At 54.8% G+C, this 22,576-nt stretch overlaps 1 protein-coding gene and 1 long non-coding RNA gene across 4 annotated transcripts; one reads left to right on the plus strand and one right to left on the minus strand.

Moving 5' to 3' along the window:
* Positions 1-12,860: 12,860 nt before the first annotated feature.
* Positions 12,861-22,442, plus strand: GRINA (glutamate ionotropic receptor NMDA type subunit associated protein 1; the record flags this gene model as incomplete). 3 transcript variants are annotated; one of them, XM_083448966.1, is made up of 9 exons in its annotated part: positions 12,861-12,928; positions 13,024-13,224; positions 16,091-16,440; positions 16,694-16,753; positions 16,897-17,009; positions 19,511-19,711; positions 19,926-20,054; positions 20,560-20,703; positions 21,256-22,442. In XM_083448966.1, the coding sequence occupies 8 exons, from the start codon at positions 13,211-13,213 to the stop codon at positions 21,403-21,405; spliced, it is 1,161 nt and encodes a 386-aa protein (XP_083305092.1). In that variant the 3' UTR covers positions 21,406-22,442. The 3 variants fall into 3 exon arrangements, with proteins under 3 accessions (XP_083305092.1, XP_083305093.1, XP_083305094.1); XM_083448967.1 differs by having other exon boundaries at positions 12,867-12,928; positions 13,027-13,224; XM_083448968.1 differs by lacking the exons at positions 12,861-12,928; positions 13,024-13,224; positions 16,694-16,753 and having other exon boundaries at positions 16,119-16,440.
* On the minus strand, positions 17,659-19,138 carry LOC310681304. Its single transcript, XR_014513218.1, has 2 exons — positions 18,446-19,138; positions 17,659-17,987 (listed from the first exon to the last, which is right to left on the minus strand). It is a non-coding gene; the product is annotated as an uncharacterized lncRNA (long non-coding RNA).
* Positions 22,443-22,576: the final 134 nt, after the last annotated feature.

Here is a 22,576-nt window from a genome sequence, read left to right on the forward strand (position 1 = left end):
CCCCAGAATACCCCCCTGCCGCAAGCCTCGTTTTTAAAAAGAGGGAGCAGCTGATGTTGCTTTTGCTCTTTGCCAGTGGGGGGGGGGCCCTTGGGGTTTCTGTGGTTTAGGTGAGGCGGAAAGATCCAAGGTCCCTGGTCTTTGCTGCCCTCCGCGCCTGGTGGCTGATTCGGCCGGGGGCATTTCAGTGCCCTCTCCCCGTGGTGGGGGGGCCGAGCGAAGGGATTAGGGTCGCAAAGCCAGAAATAGGCCCGGCCGGGAATTAGGGCGCCTTAAGCTCAAAGCGGATTACGAGCCGGGGGGGGGAGGGGACGCCGTAGCCCCCCCCCTCCTTGGCTGGCGCTGCCACCCGTAGGGGTCTCTGTGTGCCTTGCGTGGACGCGGAGACTGGTGACGCAGCGGCAGCAACGGCGACAGGCGCCGCCTTGGCCACTGGGATGTTGCTGGGATGCTGGTCCCTCTCCCTCCACAGCCTCCCTGGAGGGGGGTCTTTGGCCGGCCTCCTTCCAGGCGACCCCTGTTTGGGCTTGGCGTCTCTGCTGGAGGGGCTTCTTGGTGCTGCAAGTGGCACCAGCAAGGGTCCTTCCTTCCCAGCTGACTGGGGTGCCTCCTCCCCCCCCCCCCGGCAGTTCCCAGTCTGCCATCATCCGTTCTCAGTGAGCCTGGAGCAGCACCCTCTCTGGGGATGGGGAAAGGAAACCCCTTTGGGTGCCCAGGGGGCTGCTTTGGGGTCCCTCTTGGGCCAAGGAGCAGGGGCATAACTCTTGGCCAGCTGCAGCCCCCCCCCCAAGCCTCCCCCCTCCCCCAGTGCAGCCAGCCAACCTGCACCATCCTGGCCTTGTTTCAGTTCTCTGGGAAAGCGTTGGAGCCCAAGTTTCCTTTTCTACAAGCAGCTGCCTGGTCCCCTCCTAGTTGCTGACAGAAGCGAACAAGTGCTAGGAATGGGGACTAAGGAGAGGGGGCCCGAGGGGGGGGGGCGTGTGCAAAATGCTGCTTTCCTCCCTCCCTTCCGTCTTGCAGCTCCTGGCTAAGTAAGTGGCACAACCAAGTTGTGCTCGTAGCTGTGGACTGCAAAAGTGGAATAACATGTCCCTTGCCGCTGGCACAGCCTGGCATCTTCTCTGTGCACCCTCGCCAGCCCCCCTGCTTGGTCTGAAGGGGGGGAGGGAGAAACACCCCCCCCACAGTTTGCTAGGGCGTTATCATGGACTGCTATCTGGGGTCCTTGAGCAGGAGATTCCATGCAGAATTCCTCCTTAGCTTATCTGTTTGCCCTTCCCGCTTATCTGGGGTCTGCCTTGCCTTGCGCCTTGTGAGTGGTCTTGCTTCTGGGAAGGGGTCTCCCGCTTTCATTTCCTTAACTCCATGCTCCAGGGCCAGCTTCCCTGCCAGGCTCAGGCTGCTTCCTTCAGCTGCCCAATCATTGCTGCTCCATTGCCAGCTGCGAGGAGGAGGAGTGCTGCAGTGGCCTTTTCATACTGCGGGGAGTGCTGGGCTCTGCCTGCTACGCTCTGTTCACACAAGCAGGCAAGCTGCGTCTGCTGCATGGGGGGGGGGGGCTTGCACCTCAGCACACTCTCACCAGAACCCCAGTGGGGGTTCATTTTACAACCCAGTTTTAATTTTTAAAATAAAGCTTTTAATCATAGTTAACGTTCCCCCCCCGCCCTTTTTAATGAAAGAGAGGTGTAGCACTGTTGAATCAAAAGAACAAAAATGGAATTATAGGGCATCCCCCCCAATGTTGCAATGGACCTTTGCTGAGCTGCGGTGGTGGGTTCAGTCTGCCGACACTTCGCTGTCTGCATCAAAGCCATGCCTTTTTAAAAAAGACAGAAGGCACTGCTAAGGAACTCCTACTTGGGGACTTCCCTGGCTTTTTTCTGGCCCATGTAGGACCAGTCTGGAAAGTTAGCCTTGGTGAAGACTTGACGTTTTCATCCCCCAAAAACGTTTTTGAGTTTCCATTGAAATGAGGCTGTATTTTAATATTTTAATGTTGTATTTTAATCTTGTTTTAAGATGTATTTAAATCAATTTGTTTTTATATTGGGTGTTAGCCGCTCTGAGCCTGGTCTTGGCTGCGGAGGGCGGGGTATAAATAAATTTATTATTTTTATTATTATTATTATTATTATTATTATTAAGGACATCTGCCCTGGCAGATCTGTGGTCCTCATCTGTTCTTCCGACATGTTCCTGTCATCTGGGAAAGTCCAAAATCGGGAAAGCACAAGTTTAGCATGACAGTGTTAAGTGGATATCCCATGAAAAGTGAGCAATCAGTGGCACACTCAGTGCTGGTTGTGAAAGAGCCCTGAAAGGGTCACATGGTGGGTGCAATTTGCCCATTTCATAACAGCTGTCTTGGTCTTGCAAAACAAAAGTCAAGGCTCAAGAGACAATCTGGCCCCCGTCAGTCTATCCCAGGAAACAGCCTTCTCCTCCAATCTGAACAACTTCAATTACTCAAGCCCTTGATATTTACTGTTTGGGGCCAATAAAGCATTTCATCGGCTTGGTCTTGTTGCGTATACAGTAGTTCAGATTGTGCTCATCAAAGGCAGAAGAGCGCTGCCTCCTCAAGGGACACACAACCCAGACTGTGTGACACACACACCCCTTTCCCTCTTCGCACACTGTGCGCTTTCAGCCAGGCCGCGTTTGCACATTGCAAGAAGTCAGGAGGGCTGGCTCAGCTGTGTCCACTTGGGAGCAAGTGAGGGGGGGGTCCTTTCTGCCCGGCCACTCTTCCCCAGATGGGAGGGGAAGAAGCAAAGCACAAGACCACAATTTATTTAATTTATATGCCACCTTTCCTTGCCCCTTTTATTTTCCCAACAAGCCTGTGAGGTAGACGAGGCTGAGACACTAGACTGACTATGTTCACCCCGTCCGCTTCGTGGCCGAGTGGTGATTTGAACCTTGATCTCCCCAGTTCTTGCCTGTGACTCTTTTGCAAAACGACTCCCGCTATTGCACCACTCCTTGGAGACCTGACTGCTGCTTCCTGTGACTCCCAAATCGGGGAGGCCGGCCGGCTTCTCCCTAAGAAGCCAGGGCTTACAAGGCGGCAACAAGACACTGTCGGAGGCCAGCTAGTGATTCAGACTTTCTGGGGAGAATGAAAGTGCAACCCTGGGTTCAGATGTCACAGGAAGCCAAGGTTCATTGCACAGCAGGTGCCCCTGTGTGCTCCTCTTTCCTGGTAAGCTGGCAACCCTGGCAGCTTTTCTCATTTGCTGGAAGAAGAGGCTGAACCTGCACACTCTGCTTGCAAATTGCGCACCTTGAATCTGCTGTGTCCTTGGGATTATTTGAAATCCTCCCTTTCTCTGCAGACAGAGCAAAAACCAGAGCGAGCTTTGCTTCCTGATCCTGGGCATCGTTACTAAGAGGGAAGTCCTGTTGACTGAAGGAGGACTTTGCTCCAAGGAGGTGGACTTGAGGCGGAGCTCAGGGCCTGTTTCCGGGAATGGCAAATTGAGCAGCTTCTTAAAGCAGGCTCTAGACCAGTGGTTCTCAACCTGTGGGTCCCCAGATGTGTTGGACTACAATTCCCATCATCCCTGAGCTCTGGCCTTGCTAGCTAGGGGTGATGGGAGTTGTAGTCCAACAACATCTGGGGACCCACAGGTGGAGAAAGGCTGCTCTAGACTTTGTGCTGGTTGGGCTGCCAGGATCCTGCAGGGGCATCTGCAAGTGGCTATTTTGGCAAGGCATTGAGGCCCAAGCATAAAGAGGGTGCCCCCCATATGCTCCCTGTCTATCATTGCCAGTTAGGGATGGAGTCCTGCTGCTGCTTTGGCAAGAGGGTCACCCCCCCCTCCATCGCATCTTGAGGGGAGTTGGTGCAGGATCCCCTGAGGAGATGGAGGTGCTGACAGCAGCAGGCCCTTCGTGGCAGCGGGAGGAGAGCAGCTTCCCTGGAGAGAAGGAGGCTTTGCTGGGCTCAGCTGGGATTCTGCAGAGGACTGTCGTGGCTGTCACTGGACCCCCCAGGGGAGAGGCACATGTTGTTGATCCAGGCTGGCTGGCGAAGAAGAGAATGCTCATGTGAGCAGCTGGGCTGAAGCAGGGGGCTCCACCTTGGGCCGTGTGTGGCAGAGGCTGGTGTGGCCTCTGAGGCTGGTGGTGGGCTCAGCTTGGAGGTCCAGGGCAGGCTCATGCTGGTCCCCAGAAGCGAGAGCTTCCTGGCAGGGATGTGGGAAGATGCTCCCCTCTCCAGCTTACAAGTGGGGAAGCAGGAGCGTTTTTGCAGCTTCTGCCCCCGCAGGAATGTCCGGCCTGTTGCACACGGGGCTGGTGGTGTGGCTTGCCCTTTGAGAGTGTGTGGCGCAGCACATTTGCCAGCTGGGCAGGGCAGGCAGGTCCTGGAGAAATCGAGGGAGGGAAGGGGGCAGGTGCCAGCCCAGTCATGGGTCAAGTGGGAGGGGGAAGGGAGGGAAAGAGGGGTCTAGTTCCGGGAATTGGGGGGGGGGACGCCCAGCCACTCTTTGCTCCCTGTTTCCCGCAGGTAGACAGGCTTCCCTCTGGCTCTGCTTTCCGTCCTGCGGGGCCTTGAGCTCTCCCCAAGGGGTGGGGTGGGAACTGGGAGCAGATGGGGGTTCTTCTTCCCCAGGAGGATCACGTTGGCAGCTAAGGAGGCTGCTTTCGTGCTCCCAAGGTGAGGGCTGGTCTCAGAGGCCTCTTGTGTCACGAGGAGCCAGCCAGGCATTGAGGCTGCCAGAGGACAGTGGTCAGAGGACAGCGGTCAGATTATTACCTGGAGCTGATGGGGCTGTCACTTGTGAGCCAGTGTGGTGTAGTGGTTTAGAGCGGTGGACTCATAATCTGGGGAACCGGGTTCGCGTCTCCGCTCCTCCACCTGCAGCTGCTGGGTGCCCTTGGGCCAGTCATACTTCTTTGAAGTCTCTCAGCCCCACTCACCCCAAAGGGTGTTTGTTGTGGGGGAGGAAGGGAAAAGAGAATGTTAGCTGCTTGGAGACTCCTTCGGGTAGCGATAAAGTGGGATATCAAATCCAAACTCTCTTACTTGCCAGCATAAAACAAATGTGGAGCAGCTTCCGGTGCTTTTGCAGGCTCAGGTTGAGGGGATGGTTTTGGCCCATGAAGCCCTCTGCAGCTTGAGATCAGGAGGACCCCTTGCACACACACCCCGATCCCGCCCCAGTCCTTAGAGTATTCATCAGAAGGCCCTCTCCAGGCTCTTCCTGCTGCCAGTCAACATCCCTTCAGAAGTGAGGAGGGCAGTGCTTGAAAATAGTGGTCCCTTGGTTCAGATATCTTAGTATGTGTGTGTGGGGGGGGGTGCCTTGGAAGGGCAGGGCTCTAATATTATCCTGGTGTGCTCTTCCCACTGTGTCTCAGCTGGTTCCCAGACTCTGGACTTGAGGCACAAGGCTAACATGTTTTTTGTCCTCTTGTGAGCGTTTAATTAGGTCACTCCGTGATCTTTTGCTCCTGGGCTGCTCTCTTCCAGCTGCGTTTCATGGATTGCCTGCCTGCTTTTGCAGCTGCTTTTGCTGCCTGACTTCTTCGCTGGTTCACACATAGTGCCAAGCCATGGCTTAGCAGACCAAGAACCTGCCGCTGCAAGTTGCTGCTTTCCCCCAAGTTTGTTCTGTTTACAGCTGCTCTTGCTCCGTGTCAAGGAAGAGGGTTGGGCTTGCACATGGCATCAAGCCACAGTTGACAGAAACCATGGTTGTGAGCCGACAACAAACCATGGTTAAGCCACTGGGCAGGGTTTGAGTGACCAAGCAAACCATAGGTGAAATGAACCATGGCTTGGCATTATCTGCAAACAAGGCTTGTTTTGAATCTGTCATGGTTCGTCACCTTGAAAACTCCTTAAGAGCTGGAAGACGGGATGTGCATTTTAGCATACATTTAGGACCATCCTCAACCTGATTGGGGGGAGGGGGGATCTTCATGCTAGACTGTGCGGCACTCAGGCAGCCGGCAAGACACGGTGGAGTCCTTGTTTGCTTCGCTTACATAGGGACCCGGAAGTATCTGATGAAAGATTGCATTAGGTTCCAGTTAAACAGCTCAGATTTCTTCCAACGCCCTACCTTAGCCAGAGCAGAGTAGCACACCCGGTGCGGGGAGAGGCAGGAGGACATTTGACCCCTGGCATCACCAGCAGGATTAGGCCAGCCTTGCCTGGTGGCCTTGAACCGTTCCGGTATCCTTCCTGGGCCCTGGCATCCCTGTGGGCAAAAGGCCGACTCAGAGCTGAACAGAAAGCAGCCCTGCCCTTTGAACTGGGCACCTGGCCCTGGACTGAATCCAGGCTGTTCCCATTCCCTCCCCTCCGTCTCGGATCCAAGGTAGACAAGATGTTAGCTGCCTGGCATCTGAGTTTGGAAAGTCAGAATGGGGCATAGCAAACGGGCTGGGGGCATTTAACCCTCCCTTCTGTGTCCCTGGCTGGAAAACACCTAAGGGAAGTGTTCCTTCGGGGGGGGGGGAGGCAGTTTCTGATAGGGAGTGGCTTTCTTTGGGAGGAAATGTTAAAGTCTAGTGGCCTCAATCCTGATTCTTTCTCTCCTGCTCCACATTATTTTAAACCCCCCAAGTAAGCTTGCTCATTGAATGCCAGTCCCACCTGGCTGTGTTCCTGTGTGTGGAGGAGCTGATCTTTCTGCCATGACTCTGATGCTCTTATGAGTCACCTGCTGCTCAGGAGTAACTAAAACTATTAGTACTAATCAGTCGTTCAGTTCTCTCCCTCCCTCCCTCCTTTCCACTTGGCACCATGAAGCGTCAGGCAAGGAGGGGCCGGTCACTTCTGCCTCTTCCACCCCTTTGGGTGCTGCCCTGTTGCAGTTCCTATGGGAGCCCATCTCTAGGGAGAGACAGTGGCCTTGTGGGGAAGAGGGGACGGCCGAGCGACCTGGCAGCCTTGGGAGTGGCTATCTGATGCGCAGGCAGCCTTGCAACAGTCCAGAGGTGCCCAGAATGACAGCTTGAAAGGGGGGGGGGCATGGCTGCTGGATGCAGAGGACTGTCCAGACTTTATCTCTCTCTCAAGGAGGAGATGGGGAACTGCTCAGGGGATCTGTTTGGGGTACTGTGGAGGCATGAGGATAAGTCCTTCGGGATCCCTGGATTGCCCCCTGGCCAAGCTCATTTTGGGAAAGCCGGCAGGACTTTAATTCAGAAAGTACACTGGGAAGAGTTTAGAACAGGAGTCGGCAACCGAAGGCCCATGGGCCACAAGCGGCCCACAAGGGTCCTTTAACCGCCCCCGAACCAAGCCTCCTGCTCAGTGAGTCCCCCCGCTCTGTGCTCAACTGGTGCAGCACGGCACGGGGACTCGCTTCCACAGCGCCGGAAATCGTGTCTGTGCAGACGCAGATGCCGGAAATGGCGAGCACAGGCACAGTCTAGCCCACAGAGGGATCCCCACTGGAGTGAACCAGCCCAGGTGAGGTAAGCCTTGCCAAGCCCTGGTTTAGAAGAAAAAGGGCAACAGGGAGGAGCATCTGATAGGCTTCAGCACCCTCTCTGTCCACCTGGGTGTTGGGGACATTGGACTTTTAGCTGCTACCCTCTGAAACAGGATGTGTGCCTTGGTGGAACAAGAGGAGAGGGCCTCTCGCGGGTCAAGGAGCAGGAAGAAATGGACAGGCCTCCAAATAGGGAGTTGTAGCAAGTGGGAGTCTCCCAAGGATCAGTCTTGGGACCTGTGCTTTTCAACTGTTCATGGACAGTTAGCGGGGAGCAGTGGAGTTGCCAGGTTTGCAGATTGTTCAGGGTTGCTAGAACAAAAAGAGATTGTGGAGAACTTCAAAAGGAACCCTCTCTCCAAACGGAGTGAATGGGTGGCAAATGACAAATGCAGTTCAGGATCAGAAAGTGTGAACTGATGCACATCAGGGCAAAAAATAAATGAATCTGAATTCCACATAAATGTCCCTGGGGTCTGAACTGGCAGGGATTGTTGAAATTGCAACGAAAACTGCCAATATTGTAATGCTAATATACAAATCTATGGTGCAGCTGCATATGGAATACTTTGCGCAGTTTGGGTTGCCTCCCATCCAAAGGGGCATCACAGAGTCGGAAAAGGTTCAGGAAAGTCCAGTCAAAGGGGATGGAGTTTTCCCATGGAGAAAAGCTGCAGCACCGGGAACTTTTCAGTTTAAAGAAAAGGGACATGACAGAAGTTTGTGATACTATGCATGGCTTGCGGAAAGTGGGTAGAGAAATGTTATTTCCCTCTCTCACCTAATACCAGAACTCACGGACGTCCAATGAAACTGAATGTTGGAAAATTGAGGACCAGTACAATAAAGTCCTTCTTCATGCAGAGCACAGTTAAATGATGGCACTTGATCAGTGTTAGAAACTCAGATATATAAGCTCGGTGCCAAAATGGTTCTTTAAACCAAGGTTAGAGTTGCCAAAACAGAATTTTGCCATTTTGGGGCAAGACTAAAGTCTTATTTTTCAACGGATGGACTGACTGTGATTGATTCTCAATTAAACATCTGGCTGGTTCCAATGACAACCCTGAGCTCGGTTAAGAACTTTGAGAACTTAAAGAAGAAAAGTCACTTGGCCCAGGGACAGTCAGCTTATACACCGGCCTGTTCCTACCCCTTTTTCTTAATGGTGACAAGGACCATTCATAACATAAGAATATTATTCACAACTGTGAGCAGGGGGGTGGGTAATTGAAGACAAATGACAATAGTTAGCTATAACTTTGTTCCCTGCTCAGACTGCACAGAAAAAGCATTTTGATTCCTGAAATTCATTCTGATTCTGCAGGTAAAATATAATGGAAAGAATTCTACAGGATGGAGTATTAGTCGAGATCCAAGGATCCCCAGGCACGCGCCTCCAGATGGTGGAGATGTCAGGTGCCACAACACAAAAGGAAAAATGTGGAGGGAAGAGGGAAGCAGGAAAACTCAGGACACTTCCTTCTTACTGCTATAATGTTCTTAAGGCCTCTGCGATTCCCAAGAAAAACCAATGACCCTCCCTTGCTGGAAATGGCTAATGCGGCTGTAAGCCGTTGACCATAGAATGTGGGGTCTTCTGGGGCCAGGCTGGGCTCTCTAGGTTCACAGGGTTGCAGTTGACAGCATTGCTGAATTGAATTTGACGGGGGCCTCTTTGTGGGCAAAGAGGAGCCCTGTCCAACTGGGGCGGGGCAGCTGCTCACTATCTGCCGCCGCAGCTGCTGCTGTTCCTCCAACTGAGACAAGGACCTGGTCCTAACAAACTTGGCACGTGTGCAAAAGAAAGTAAAATCTGGTCACATTTAACCTCAAAAGAAGAAACTAAAATGAGGAAATCAGTTGCAAAGAGTTATTCTTCTTCCTGCTGCCAATTATAGTAGAGTGCCTGCAAGTTATTCCAGTCCTATGGCTGTTCTCCTCTGGTCGGCCACTGCAGGCCGCGAACAGGAAGTGCGCCGGACTTCCCTTGCTTCCTTGCTCAGCCTCCCCCAACATGCTCCCCTCCAGGTGTGCGGCTGCAATTCCTGTCACCCCCCCCCCAGCATGGCTGAAGGGAGTCCAGCTTTGTCTGAGTGGCCAAAGTGCTCCACGTAATACGTTTCCTCTGCAGCCTCTCCAAATGGTCCAGAGACAGGAGGCGTGTGAAGGCAGGGCGTTGGTAGCCAGAGATGTTGCTGGCCAGCCGGGTGCAGGCAAGAGATGCTGAGGTTCAGCTGCACTGGGGTGGGATGTCCTCTGAGGAGCGACTGGGTGTCCCATGAGGTGCCTGAAGAAGATGCTTGAATTGCCCATGACAAGTTTGCACCAGCTGCTAATCTCCAGGAACAATTACTCTGTGATTACTTGTTCTTGTGAATGTGTGGGGAAGACAGATGGTTGTGTAAAGTCTTTGCACTGGAAGCAAGTGGGGCATTTCCCCTTGATAGCCTTCTGAGGAGGCAGCGGAAGATGTTCTAAAGAGGTCCAGACGCAGCCTGCAAAAAGGAGGACAGGGTGCAACCCCACACCCCACTCCTGGAAATAACCTTTGGGCAATCGCAGGTCCACTAGGAAGAGAAAGGGAGGGTGAAATGGACTATAGAGATGAGGTGGAGCGGCTGACAGAGTGGTGCAGAGCTAACAACTTGCACATAAATACAAGGAAGACACAGGAACTTGTGGTGGACTTTAGGAGACAGAAGAGCAATGTCCAGCCACTTTTGATTGATGGGGTCTGTGTGGAGAGGGTAACAACATTCAGATTTTTGGGCATTGAGTTACAAGAGGATCTGTCCTGGAGTGTCAACACAAGGGGGCTTGTGAAGAAGGCGCAGCAGAGACTGTATTTTTTGAGAATACTAAGGAAAAACCATCTTCCGCAGAAACTGCTGCTTGCCTTCTATCACTGTGCCATTGAGAGCGTGCTTACTTATGGCTTATGTGTGTGGTACGGAAGCTGTACTACCCAGGACAGGATGGGGTTGCGCAGTGTTGTGAAGGCAGCAGAGAGCATTGTTGGCTGCCCACTCTCCACCTTAGAGCGGATTTACGCCACAAGGTGCCATAGGAAGGCACTGGACATAGTAAAAGATCCATCGCATCCTGGTCACTGTCTCTTCGAGCTCTTGCCGTCGGGACGGAGATACAGGACGATGAAGACAAGAACAAGCCGTCTTAAGAACAGCTTCTTCTCCAGAGCGATCTCGGCCCTGAATGGGAAGCCCGGACTTTGAAAGTCATCAAATCTCCTTTGCTGTATTTTACTATATTTTTTTAATTGGTGTTTTATGTATTTTACTATATTTTTTTAATTAGTGTTTTTATGGAGCAGCCAAGTAATTTCGTTGTCCCCGAAGGGGGCAATGACAATAAAGATATTATTATTATTATTATTATTATTATTAAGAGGCCCCAGCTTCCTTTTTCGCAAGGCATAAAGATCTGGACGCCTCACCGATTGTGTTCTCTCCTTGCATGGAGTCTGGACGTGAAGGAGAAGGTGCCCCAGGGTGGAGAGCTTGGTGTTTTGGGATTCTTCTTTGGCGCTGAACTGCAGGCGGCAGTTGCTGTGATTCTGAGGGTCTCAGGCAAGGAGAGGTGTGTGAAAGCAGAGCATCTTGGCGGAGGAGAGTCTCCAGGTGTCCTAAGAGCAGAAGAAGAGCCAAAGGAGGGCTCCTGGGATTGGCTGGGCACAGGGATACCAAAGAAAAGACAACGGAGAGATCCGGTCTCCTGTTTTATTAAAGAAAGGGGTAGACTCACAGCAAGTCTCCCAGCCTTTGCAGACGCAGGATGGACACCACAGCAAGGAGACCTCGGTTTGTCCGCACCCTAGAAAATGTTCACACATTCTTTATACACGAAGCAGCATCCGTCCCTCTGCCTAGGACTCCCCGTTGCTTCACCTGCCCACCAGAGGGCAGAGGCAGCCATAGCCAAACCTTACCATCAGCTCCCCTTTCTGGGCTCAGCCCACCACCGCAAAGCCCACAGAGAAGGAGAACATCCAAGCCAGTCTATTAGCCTGTGTCAAAGCAAGCAAATACGAGCATATATGTGCTCACTGCTACAACCACTACCAGTTAATTGTGGGGTCATCTTGACTACCATCATGGCGTTAGGGAAGCTTTCAGAACAGCTCAGCTTTGGTTCAACACCCTGGATGAGGCCCACCTTGTCCAGCCTCCTGTTCTCACACTGGCCAGATGCCCGTGGGAAACGCACAGGTCAGATTCGAACACAAGCCCTCTCCCCTCTTGCGGCTTCCAGGAATGGCTATTTGGAAGCATATACTGTTCCCAACTGTGGAGACAGAGCAGAGCTGTCCTGGCTAGTAGTCACTGATGGCCTCCTTTGCCCAATCCTCTTTGGAAGCTGTCTCACTTGTTGGCATCCCTGCCTCCTGGGGGAGGGAGTTCCGCAGGTGAACTCTGCACTGTATGAAGAAGGACTTTCTTTGGTCTGTCCAGAATCTTCCCAGATGCCACGGCTAGTTCAGGACACAGACCCTGACTTTCAGGAGCCCAGAAGAGTTTCCTGCAGCCGTCTTGCGCTGATGACTTCAACACCCCCTGTTTTGATGAGCTTCACATCCTCCCCTTTGTCTGCCCTTCCTGTGCTCCTCATGAGAGTGCCCCAAAGGAGGCAGAGGGGGGGGGGTTGGGGGGGTCCGGAGCCTGCAAGAGCGCCTTGGCCCCCAGCCACCAGGAAGGAAGGCTGCTGAGAACGAAGAGAGCTGGCTGTTGGTGGCTGCTATGGCAACAGAGGCAGGAAGAGAACCTGGCCTCTTGGCAGCAGTTGGGGGCTGCTCCTGCCGCCGCCGGGGAGGGTGTGGCCGCCTTGGTCCTGGCCTGCTGGGCGCGCTCTGCATGTGCCAGGCGGGCAGCAGGAGGGCCGGCTGCCGGAGCAGTGTAGGGAAATCTGCTGCCGGGGGGGGGGGGTGAGAAGGGCCTTTGTGGAAGTGGGGGCTGGGCCAACATGGCAGAAGACCCCTCCCTCCCGTTGCCTTCTGCTTGGTGGTTAAGAGCATGGGCACAGAGCCCAAAGACCCTCTTGGCCCCAGGTTGCAAACGCTCAGCTGTGGAGTTGGGCAGGGCAAGGGGGTCTTGGATGGCCCTCTCGGCCCAGAGGGAGGCAGGCTGGTTACGCTGCCAAGGGTTTGTGTGTGTGCCCAGAGGGTCTCTGGTGTGGAGCTCACCCCTTCCCGTGCTTGGCTAGGAGAAGGCTGCTCCCCAGGGAGCTGAGCAGTGGCCAGGCGGGGGCAGCACCTTCTCCTCCTGCCCCTTGGCAGCCTCCTGGGGGGCGGGTGTGGGGCTGGAGCCAGGGGCGCAGGGGCTGAGACGGCTAGCTGGGGCTGGCCTGGGGGGTCACTTTAGAGTTCACCTCTCCCCTTGGCTTGTCTTCCAGGGAGCTCAAAGCAGCCTGCATGGTCTCCCCTCCCCACGTTCCCCTCTCCGCAACCCTGCAAGGTAGGTGAGCATCACCTGGCCCTTGCCAGCCCTGCTCCTGCGCTCTGACCCCCAGCCAGCTGCTTCACCTCAATGGGTTGTTCTCTGCTTTTCAGCAGATTCTGAGGGCTGCCTTGGGAGACCAGCCCCTCCCTGGATACCCTCTTCTTCCTCCTCCCCTGGCAAGGAGATCTGGGAGCAGAGCAGCGGCAGCAGCAGGAAGACCCCCGGCTCCTGCCAGGCCAGGCCTTGTTTGAACCGCCGCTTGCTTGTACCTTTGGGAGACCAAACTCCGGAGGGCGGATGAAGACCCAAGTGTGGGTCACGCCGGCACCCCTGTTTTGTATTCTTGTCTGGGGGGAGGGCTGGTTAAAAAGAGGACAGCAGAGAGGGAGCCAGGTGTGAACTGGGGTGCAGTTCTGCTGCTCATGGCTGTTCAGTCCTCCTCCCATGGCGGGGGGGGGGGGGTCCTGCAGGGTGTTCTGCCTTGGATGCTGGGGGGGGGGTGCTGTGTGTTTTTGTGACTGCTGTATAGTTGCCAGTGCCACTCTGCCCCCTCCCCATTTACTTATAAGCTATGAAGAAGGGGGGGGGGGAGTTTCTTATTTATTGATTGCATTTTTATCTCCCCTTTCTCCAAGGAGCTCAAAGTGGGATACACAGCTCTCTTCGTTTAATCCCCACAACCACCCTGTGGGGCAGGGCTGGGCTGAGAGGCAGGGAGTGGCCCAGGTTCACTGGGTGAGCTTCGTGGCCAAGCGGGAGGACTTGAACCCGGGTCTCTCCCAGGCGCTGGCCTGACGCTCTAACCCCTATACCACACCGGCTCGACTTTGGAATGGGGCAAACCTTCCCATGCTTCTATAGAAGACATCTGAAGGCGCCACTGCACAAGGAAGTCTTAAATGTTTGAGGTTTTTATTGTGTATTTAATATTTTGTCGGGAGCCGCCCAGAGTGGCTGGGGCAACCCAGTCAGATGTGTAGCATATAAAGAACAAAACTATCCTCATTATTATTACTCTTTTACTGCCAACTGGGAAATGGGATTGCCTCCAGCTGCCTCCTGACCTGTTTTTTCCTTCCTGATAGATGCTTCCACTTCCTTAACGCACCTGTGCTTTTCCCTCCCAGCTGAGGGGGCCCTGGAAGGGCTCCTTCATGTTTGGCCCTTTCCCCGAAGGGGGGGGGGTCTCTTGGACGCAGCCTCTTCTCTCCCCCTGACTTCACATTCCTGCAGGCTCCCCGGAGAAGTTGCTTCCTCATCCTCCAGTGACTCCCATTCAGTTTGTGAACAGTTCTTACCTGAAGCCCGTTCCCCAAATGGCCAGCTGTTTACAGCACACTTTGGGAATTGCTTTTCTTCCTCATATTGAAACGTGTCCCCTCTGCCTACGGCACTTTACAGCGCGCGCACACACACACACTCTCTCCTCAAATAATCTATTTAAAAAGGAGCATATGAAAAAGTTAGGACAGCAGATAGAAAGTTAGCAGGGGGGCATGTAATTAAATCAAAACTGCCAGGTGAAAGGACTGCTTGAGTAAAATGGTCTAATGGATGACTCAAGGTCCCTGAGGAGAAGGCTCAGCAGATTTCTTGGGGCGGGCAGTTCCCCAGGTGCAGTGCTGAAAACGCCACCGTGCGCCTTCTCAGCCAGAGCATCTCGGGTGGGCATGTGGTGGCGAAGGAGCCAGTCGTATCTGGGTTGCATCGCTGCAGGCTCCCTTGGGAGGAGAGTCTGGACGCTTCAGGCAGCGCAGAATTCTCCCCCCAGGATGACTTCCTTGCTGCTCTGTCCCCAACCATGCCAGACTCGCCTTTGGCAGGGATGCTGGGCAGGCTTTGGAGCTGCCTCCTTCTGGCCTGCTCCCTCTCCTTCGGGGGCTTTTCCAAGGGGGCTGAGGCTGCTTTTTGTGGTTGTTTTGCTGCTGATGCTGCTGGGTTGCTTCCCTTCTCTCCCTGGTCTCTGGAAGTGCTTTTTCATCACTCCTTGTGGTGCTTTGCAGGTTGGTTGTTTGTTAGCCATCCTGGGGAGAAGAGAGTTTGAAATAGAAACAAATCAGATCTGAGCAGATGGGATCTTGGTTCTGTGCAGCCAGCACTTTGAACTGGACCCAGAAATGAACCGGATGCTAGTGAAGCCGATACGTCATGCTCTAAAAATCTGTATGACTTTGGAAGAACTGTGCAAATGTAGGTTTGATGCCAGGGGTGGAGGCTTACAGGTCCCTGAGCATCTTGGACATTTCTGGCCCTTCAGTATCCCTGTTCCAAGTGCTGGTGCTGAGTGCCAGGTGATCAGAACATCTGCCTCCACGCCACCCAACCCACATGCTCAGATCAGTGCTGGAGGCCCTGCTTGTCGTCCCCCTGGTGATGTGCATTAGAGACAGGGCCTTCTCCGCAGTGGCCTCTCGCTTAAGATGTTCAGTTTCCCTCTTCAGTTGCGGTGTTTTAGGTGGGATTGAAACCCCGCCTGTGTTGTGTGGCTTTTAATGGTTGCACTTGATGAACAGTGTCGTTCTGGAAATGTTTCTTATAGGGCTGGACTGTATTTCACTGGATTGATGGGCTGGTGGGGTTTTGTATTTTACAAGTGTAGTTAACCGGTATTATTTCTGGTGGTCAGAGCCATTTTGACCGTCTGCACATGCGCAAGCGGCGAAACCCGGAAGTAACACACTCTGTTACTTCTGGGTCGCCACAGCGCGCAACCCGAAAATACTTATCCCAAAGCTACTTCAACCCGAGATATGACTGTAAGCAGCAATAGCAGCCGTCCGTAGGCTTGAGAAAGGACGGGTGGTGCCTGGTCAGATGTCTAAGTCCTGAGCTGGATTTTGTGGCCAGGGGCTGCCTCTTGGAAAGGGGTGGGCTCTGCTCAGAACCGTGTTCCTCCCCCTGGCTTTCCTTTCCCCAGGTCTTTTCCGCCCTCTGCATTCTGCCCTCATTCCTCTCACACCCATCTCTGTAAAGAAATCACACCAAATTATGTGAAAAATGGGCTCTTAAATTGTGGGAATATATGTGAATGTACTGTTTGGTTTGCACCATGTGGGACTTCTGGGCGGAAGGGGAGGGCCTTCCCCCGGACCCCCGCTCAATCTCGGGTGGGCTGCTGAGGGTGGTCTCCCTCTGCACTGCTTGAAGTTGCCAACCCTCTGTCTCTCCCCTCTGCAGCCGCGAAGTGGTGGGAGATCCGGCCGAGATGTCGCATGAGAAGAGCTTCCTGGTGTCTGGAGACCCCTTCCCTGGGCAGCAGCCGCCTGCGCCACCCGGCTATGCCCAGCAGCCCTACCCAGTGGCTCCCTACCCGCAGCCCCAGCCGGTGGCATACGGCCAGCCCGGATACCCGCAGGGCCCCTACCCGGTTGCGGCACCCTACCCACAAGCGGCACCCTACCCCCAGGCACCCTACCCTCAGGCACCTTACCCCCAGGCGCCCTACCCGCAGGGGCCCTATCCACAGGGGCCCTATCCACAGGGGCCCTACGCCCAGCCGCATCCTGGAGTCGCTGTGGACCCAGACTGTAAGTAGCCCGCTTGCCCGCCCTGCTGCAATGGTGGGGGGCAGGAAGGGGGGCTGTGGGGTCTCTGCTGGGGTGGCAGAAGAGCTGCTCCTGTGAGCCAGGGGCAAGACCAACTGGCCCTAGCAGGCGGGGCGCACTCTCCCGCCTTGTGGCTGCTTCCGTGGGGAGCTCGGCTGCTCCCTGGGGGGGCGCTGCTCTGTGGCCCCCTCCTCAGTCTCCTCTCCTCTTCTCTTGCTGCACTTGTGCCCCCCAGCTGGAGCCAGGCGCCCTGTTTATGTGGTATGGAGAGGAGGCACCGCAGACTCTAGGATTGGTGAGCGCCCTCATCACCCCTGCCACGGGCTGGGTGAGGGGGCAGGAGGAAGAGGAGCTGCTCTTGCTCCCTCTGGAATCTGTAGGGAGAGCCGCCGGGTGGGGAGCCCCTGCCTGACTGGCTGCACTGCTTCTCGTCCCCAGCGCCCGGGCACAGCAACTACCATGAGGACGGGCCGCCCTCCTACTATGACAACCCGGATTTCCCCCCCACCAACTGGGAGGACAAGACCATCCGCCAGGCCTTCATTCGCAAGGTGAGTCGGGCTGTGGGGCTCCAGCCCTTCTCCCTCCCTCCCTCCTTCTGCCTCTGGCCCTGGCAATGGGGTGCAGTCAGCGTGGTGTAGTGGTTAAGGGCGGTGGACTCGTAATTTGGTGAACCGGGTTCGCGTCTCCGCTCCTCCACCTGCAGCTGCTGGGTGACCTTGGGCCAGTCACGCTTCTCTGAAGTCTCTCAGCCCCACTCACCTCACAGAGTGTTTGTTGTGGGGGAGGAAGGGAAAGGAGAATGTGAGCCGCTTTGAGACTCCTTCGGGGAGTGATAAATCAGGATATCAAACCCAAACTCCTCCTCTTCCGTCCAGTCCAAGTGTGGCAGGAAGCCCTGGAGGTGCTGTGGCTGCTGCTGGTGGAGGAGGAGGAGGGGGAGGGGCTGGCAGGGCGCAGACCCTCATTGGCAGGGAAGGGTCAGACCCCTGAGAAGCTGGATCTGATAATGATTGGGGTTTCTTTGCATGTCACTTTCCCCTCGTTAAAACTGCAATCAAGGCAGCTCACAACATGAAGAGAGTCACATAATTCCAAAAACGGAACAATAATAGGCAATGAATAAAAGCATATCACAACATACACAGCCAAACTAAGTCATTACTGTTGACGTCCATCTGTCTCGGGAGACAATGGAGGAGCCCACCTTTGGGGGTGATGTCACTCCGTTGGAGACCGATGCGGGAGACATGTTTTGCTGCATCTGGGGCAGAGGAAGACGTCTGGTTGTTGTGCTGCTACAGATGCCAGGGGGCCTTTCTTCTCTCTGCACTCCCCCCAGCGGCCGTTCCTCCTCTGGTCACTGCTCTGGATGCAGGACCTGGCTGTCTCCAGGCACTGCGCTCGCCTGCAAAGGATGCTCACGGGGCGGAGCTGATGGCGTTGCCAGCCTTCATTGGAGACACAAGGTCTAAAACTAATACCAAAAATGGGAAACAAGCGAGGACCCAAGCAAAGAAGAATGGCAACTTACCGTATTTTTCGCCCTATAGGACGCACTTTTCCCCCTCCAAAAATGAAGGGGAAATCTGTGTGCGTCCTATGGGGCAAATACAGGCTTTCGCTGAAGCTTGGAGACTGAGAGGGGTCGGTGCGCACCGACCCCTCTCGCTCTCCAGGCTTCAGGAAGCTATCTGCAAGCCTGGGGAGCCTCCGGAAGTTCCCGCAGGGCTCCCTAGGCTGCGGATAGCAGCCTGCCGCCCGGCGCGCAGGGCGCCCTGGAGCAGAGAGCAGACATCGGGCAGCCCCACAAGCTCGGGGGACAGCGGGGAGGCGCAGCGCCGCCATACCACTGTTCCCCGACCTGGTTTGGTTTCCCCAACCTGGTTTTGGGGGGGAAATAAAGGGAAATTTTTTCCCCCTTTATTTCCCCCCAAAAAACTAGGTGCGTCCTATGGGACGGAGCGTCCTATGGGACGAAAAATACAGTAAGTTGACAGAATATGCACAACTTGCAGACTTATCATATAGAATAAGAGAACAAGAAGAACACACGTTTAAAGAAGATTGGGAAACGTTTGTTGAATATATGGGAAATAATTCTGTACAGCTGAAAACACCGGCAGCATTAAGATAAATTCAACAGTGTAAATAAGTTTTGATGGATGCAATAATGGAATACTGAATGGTGTAGTTTTTGTAAAATATGCAGGGATTTATGATATGTAAAATGAACTGTGGAAAGAGAAGAAGTCATTGATATCTCAAGGGTGTAAAATTAGTACTTAAATTGTAAAACAGAAAATTAAATTGAAAATTTATATATACACACACACACACACACACACATGGCCTAGGACGCACGTACCTACAGGACCGCCTCTCCTGGTCTGCCCCACGGAGGACCTTAAGGTCCACAAATGACAACACTTTGGAGGTCCCAGGTTGCAAGGTAGTTAGATTGGTCTCAACTAGGGCCAGGGCCTTTTCAGTACTGGCCCTGACTAGGTGGAACGCTCTGTCACAAGAGACTAGGGCCCTGCAGGACTTGACATCTTTCCACAAGGCCTGCAAGACAGAGCTCTTCCACCGGGCCTTTGGTTTGGACTCAGTCTGACCCTTATGTTTCCCTCCCCTTATGGTCTTGATCCATGGGCTACTATTAAAATGAGGCTGCATTTTAAATTGTATTTTAACCTGTATTTTAAATCCCCCCCCGTTATGTTTTTATTTACTGGTGTGTGCCGCCCTGAGCCCAGCTCTGGCTGGGGAGGGCAGAGTATAAATAAAATTTTATTATTATTATTAATCTATCTAATACCAGAAATCAGTATCAATAACAGCAAAATTAGCATCTCCAGTATTAAATCTTGACACCAGCAGAAGCCCCTGAGCACTGACCGTGGGTGGTCCATGCAGTCCAGCTCCCTGCCTCCCGCAAGGGGCAGGAGGCACTCTGAAGCAGCTGCTGCCAGGGGGGGCACTCGCCATGTTTTGGGCGCTGCCTGCTCTGCCCCCCTGAGTGTCTCTGGCTGCCTTTGTCCCCCTGCAGGTGTTCCTGGTGCTGACCATCCAGCTGTCGGTGACCTTTGCCTTTGTGGCCATCTTCACCTTCGTGAAGGGCGTGAAGGGCTTCGTGCGGAGGAATGTCTGGACCTACTACGTCTCCTACGTCTTCTTCTTCATCTCCCTCATCGTCCTCAGCTGCTGTGGGGAGTTCCGGCGCAAGCACCCCTGGAACCTCGTGGCCATGGTAAGCGGGGCAGCGGGCAGCAGGTGTGTGGCCTCGGGGGGGCGGCTGCTGCTACTGATTGAATTCTGAGTTTAAAAAGTCTTAGAAGCCTGCTGTGGCCTAGCTAGGCAGGCAGGCAGCTGAGATGGCTGCCCCTGGACTCAGATATGGGGGGATGGGGGGCCTGGATTGAGGCTCACTGCTGAAGGCACCTGCCTCTCTTCCTCCTCCTCAGTCCATCCTGACCCTGAGCCTCTCCTACATGGTGGGCATGATTGCCAGCTTCTACGACACGGACGCCGTCATCATGGCTGTGGGCATCACGACCGTCGTCTGCTTCACTGTCGTCATCTTCTCCCTGCAGGTTGGTGTGTCGGCTCGTCCCCCTTCCCTGGGGGGGGGGGGTGACGACAAGAGGCATTGTTTCTCCCAGGGTGAGCAGTTGCCCAGAAGCGCCCCTTGGGCTGTTGGGTTGGCATCCAGGGGGGCTGTGAAGCCAAAGAGGCCTTTGCTCTTCTGGATTGTGGGTGGGTGGGGATGGCAGAATTGGCACCCAAGAGATTCCAGGCAGCGATGGCTGTGCAGGGCCTCCTTTCCTGGGGCTCTGCGTTGCTCCCTACATCTTTTGACCCAATGGCTGCTTGATGCGGAATAAGACCCTGCAAAGCAGGCTGAAGTGCCACAGGTCAGGCCGATGGTCTCTGGCAGAGTCTGCTGGTTCCCCTGCTTGCCACTCTTGCCCAGGCTGCCCCTTTAGGCAAACGGGCCCCTGAAGAGATGGCGTTGGGGGCCCTGGCATGTGGGGCAGGGGGCCTGGGCTGTGGGGTGCTGCCTGACCTCTGTCCCGGGGCTCCTCTCCTTGTCTGCAGACCAAGTACGACTTCACCTCGTGCCGAGGGGTGCTGATCGTCTGCCTGGTGGTCCTCTTCATCTTCGCCATCCTTTGCATCTTCATCCGGAACCGCATCCTGCAGATTGTCTATGCCTCCCTGGGCGCCCTCCTCTTCACCTGCGTGAGTCTCCCCGCGGGCCCCGAGATCCACCGGCCGGGCAGAAGGGCGCTGAGAATTAAGGGGAAGGAAGCTGCCTCTGAGCCCCCTCCCTGTTCAGCCCAGGGATCAATAGCCAATCTCTGTTCGCAAGGCCTTCTGTACAAAAGACAGCTCCTGGTTGTCCCCCCAGATTTAGAGGAGAGCTTTTTAGCTCTTGCAGTTGTCAGGTAACAGGTAGTGGGAGCCTGGGGTTGTTGATCTGCTGCTGGCCACCCACCCAGAGATCTGCCAGCAGATCCCGATCTCCCCAGCCCTAAGTTAGAGTCCCTGCGGAGCCCCTCCTTCTCCACCCCGCCTTCACCCCCCAGTGCGGCTGGAAAGAGCACCTGCCCGGCCCCCTCCTCTCTTCCTCGGATGCTGAGGGCCTAAAGGCAGCTGAGACACCATCCCAGGCCCAGCAGTGGAGCGGGTGGGGCTTCCAGAGGAAGCAGGCTGGGGGGTGGGGGGGGGCGCAGGCCCCTTTGGCTCTCCTGGGGCGTCTTGTGACCCACGTGACCCGCTTTCTCCTTGCAGTTCCTGGCCATGGACACCCAGATGATAATCGGGAACAAGCAGCTGGCCATCAGCCCGGAGGAATACATCTTTGCGGCCCTCAACCTTTACACGGACATTATCAACATCTTCCTCTACATCCTGGCCATCATTGGGCGTGCCAAGGAGTAGGCCGCCCTCTGACCCCTTCAGGGGCTAGTTCCTTCCAAGCCCTGTCTTTTGTTGTGGTTCTCCTCCTTTTTATTCCCACCCCGGGGGGTCTCCCCCGCCCCGGTTTTTGTTGTGTTCCTGCCCGTCCCTTGAGTTTGAGTTCATTGCCTCTTCCCCCTCCCTGTCTTGTGCTTTTCTGGGGAAGGATACCTGAAAAGAAGGGGGAGTCCAAGGTGGCCAATGCCCCCCCCAACCGGGGAGGCAGCGCTCACCTCCAGCCTGCCGTATGATGCTGGTGTCCGTTTTTGGAAAGGAAGGGCTCCTCTGCCCTGCGTCTCCCTTGAGCTGTGCAGAGTTCGGAAGAGGATGTAAATACGCTGTGCTTGTCTCTTTTGTATTTTGGTCTAGAAATGCTAATTTAATTTTGAGGAATGTCCTTGTCTTGGGCGTGCCACTCACAGCCGCTTCTTCCTGTGGGCACAGGGCTGTTCTGGGGCTCTGGACACATGCAAACCGCCCCCTGCCTCTTGGCTGGCAGCGAGGTTCCCCACCCCCCCTTGCCACCTTCCACCCCCACCCCTGAATGATACTGATACGGGTGCCGCTTCCTGTCCTGCCCAGGCTGGCCTCCCACGTTGCTGGGCTCTCCTGGTCCAGCCCCTGTGGGGGCTGAGTGCCTGGATGATGCCCATGTCCCGTTTTTACAAAAGTAGGGGTGGTTTCTCCCCTCTGGCTCGGGGGGCAGAGACTGCTCAGCTGCCTTTTCTCAGGCCCCCCCTTGGGGGTGCAGCGAAGAAGCCTTCCTTGCTCCTGGCCCTTAAACACTTTGCTTTTATACAGAGCTGTGAAGTCTCCTGACCCTTTTTGTCTGGGGACCCTGTACCCCATCCTTCCTTCTCCCCTTCTTCTTCTCCCCCTTCCTGCCCCCCGCAATCTGGCTGGCTTTAGGGGGGCCCTGCACTACTGCATGCTGAGCAGCCACTACTGTGCCCCCAGGGCCAGCCTCTGCACTAAACTGTAAAAATAGGATGTCCTAATAAAAGTGAGAATGTACCAGATATCGATAGTCCTGGGTTCTGTCTTTGGGGCCGGAGGGGAGAGGTTCTTTTCAGCGCTGGGGGGTGGAATGCTGCAGGGCCAACCACCCCTGCAAGGCAGGACGCAAAGACCAGGAGCCTCTAGAGTCCTGGGC

Source organism: Podarcis tiliguerta (assembly GCF_965153285.1).
Source record: "Podarcis tiliguerta genome assembly, chromosome: 7".
In the NCBI taxonomy this organism is placed as follows: domain Eukaryota; kingdom Metazoa; phylum Chordata; class Lepidosauria; order Squamata; family Lacertidae; genus Podarcis; species Podarcis tiliguerta.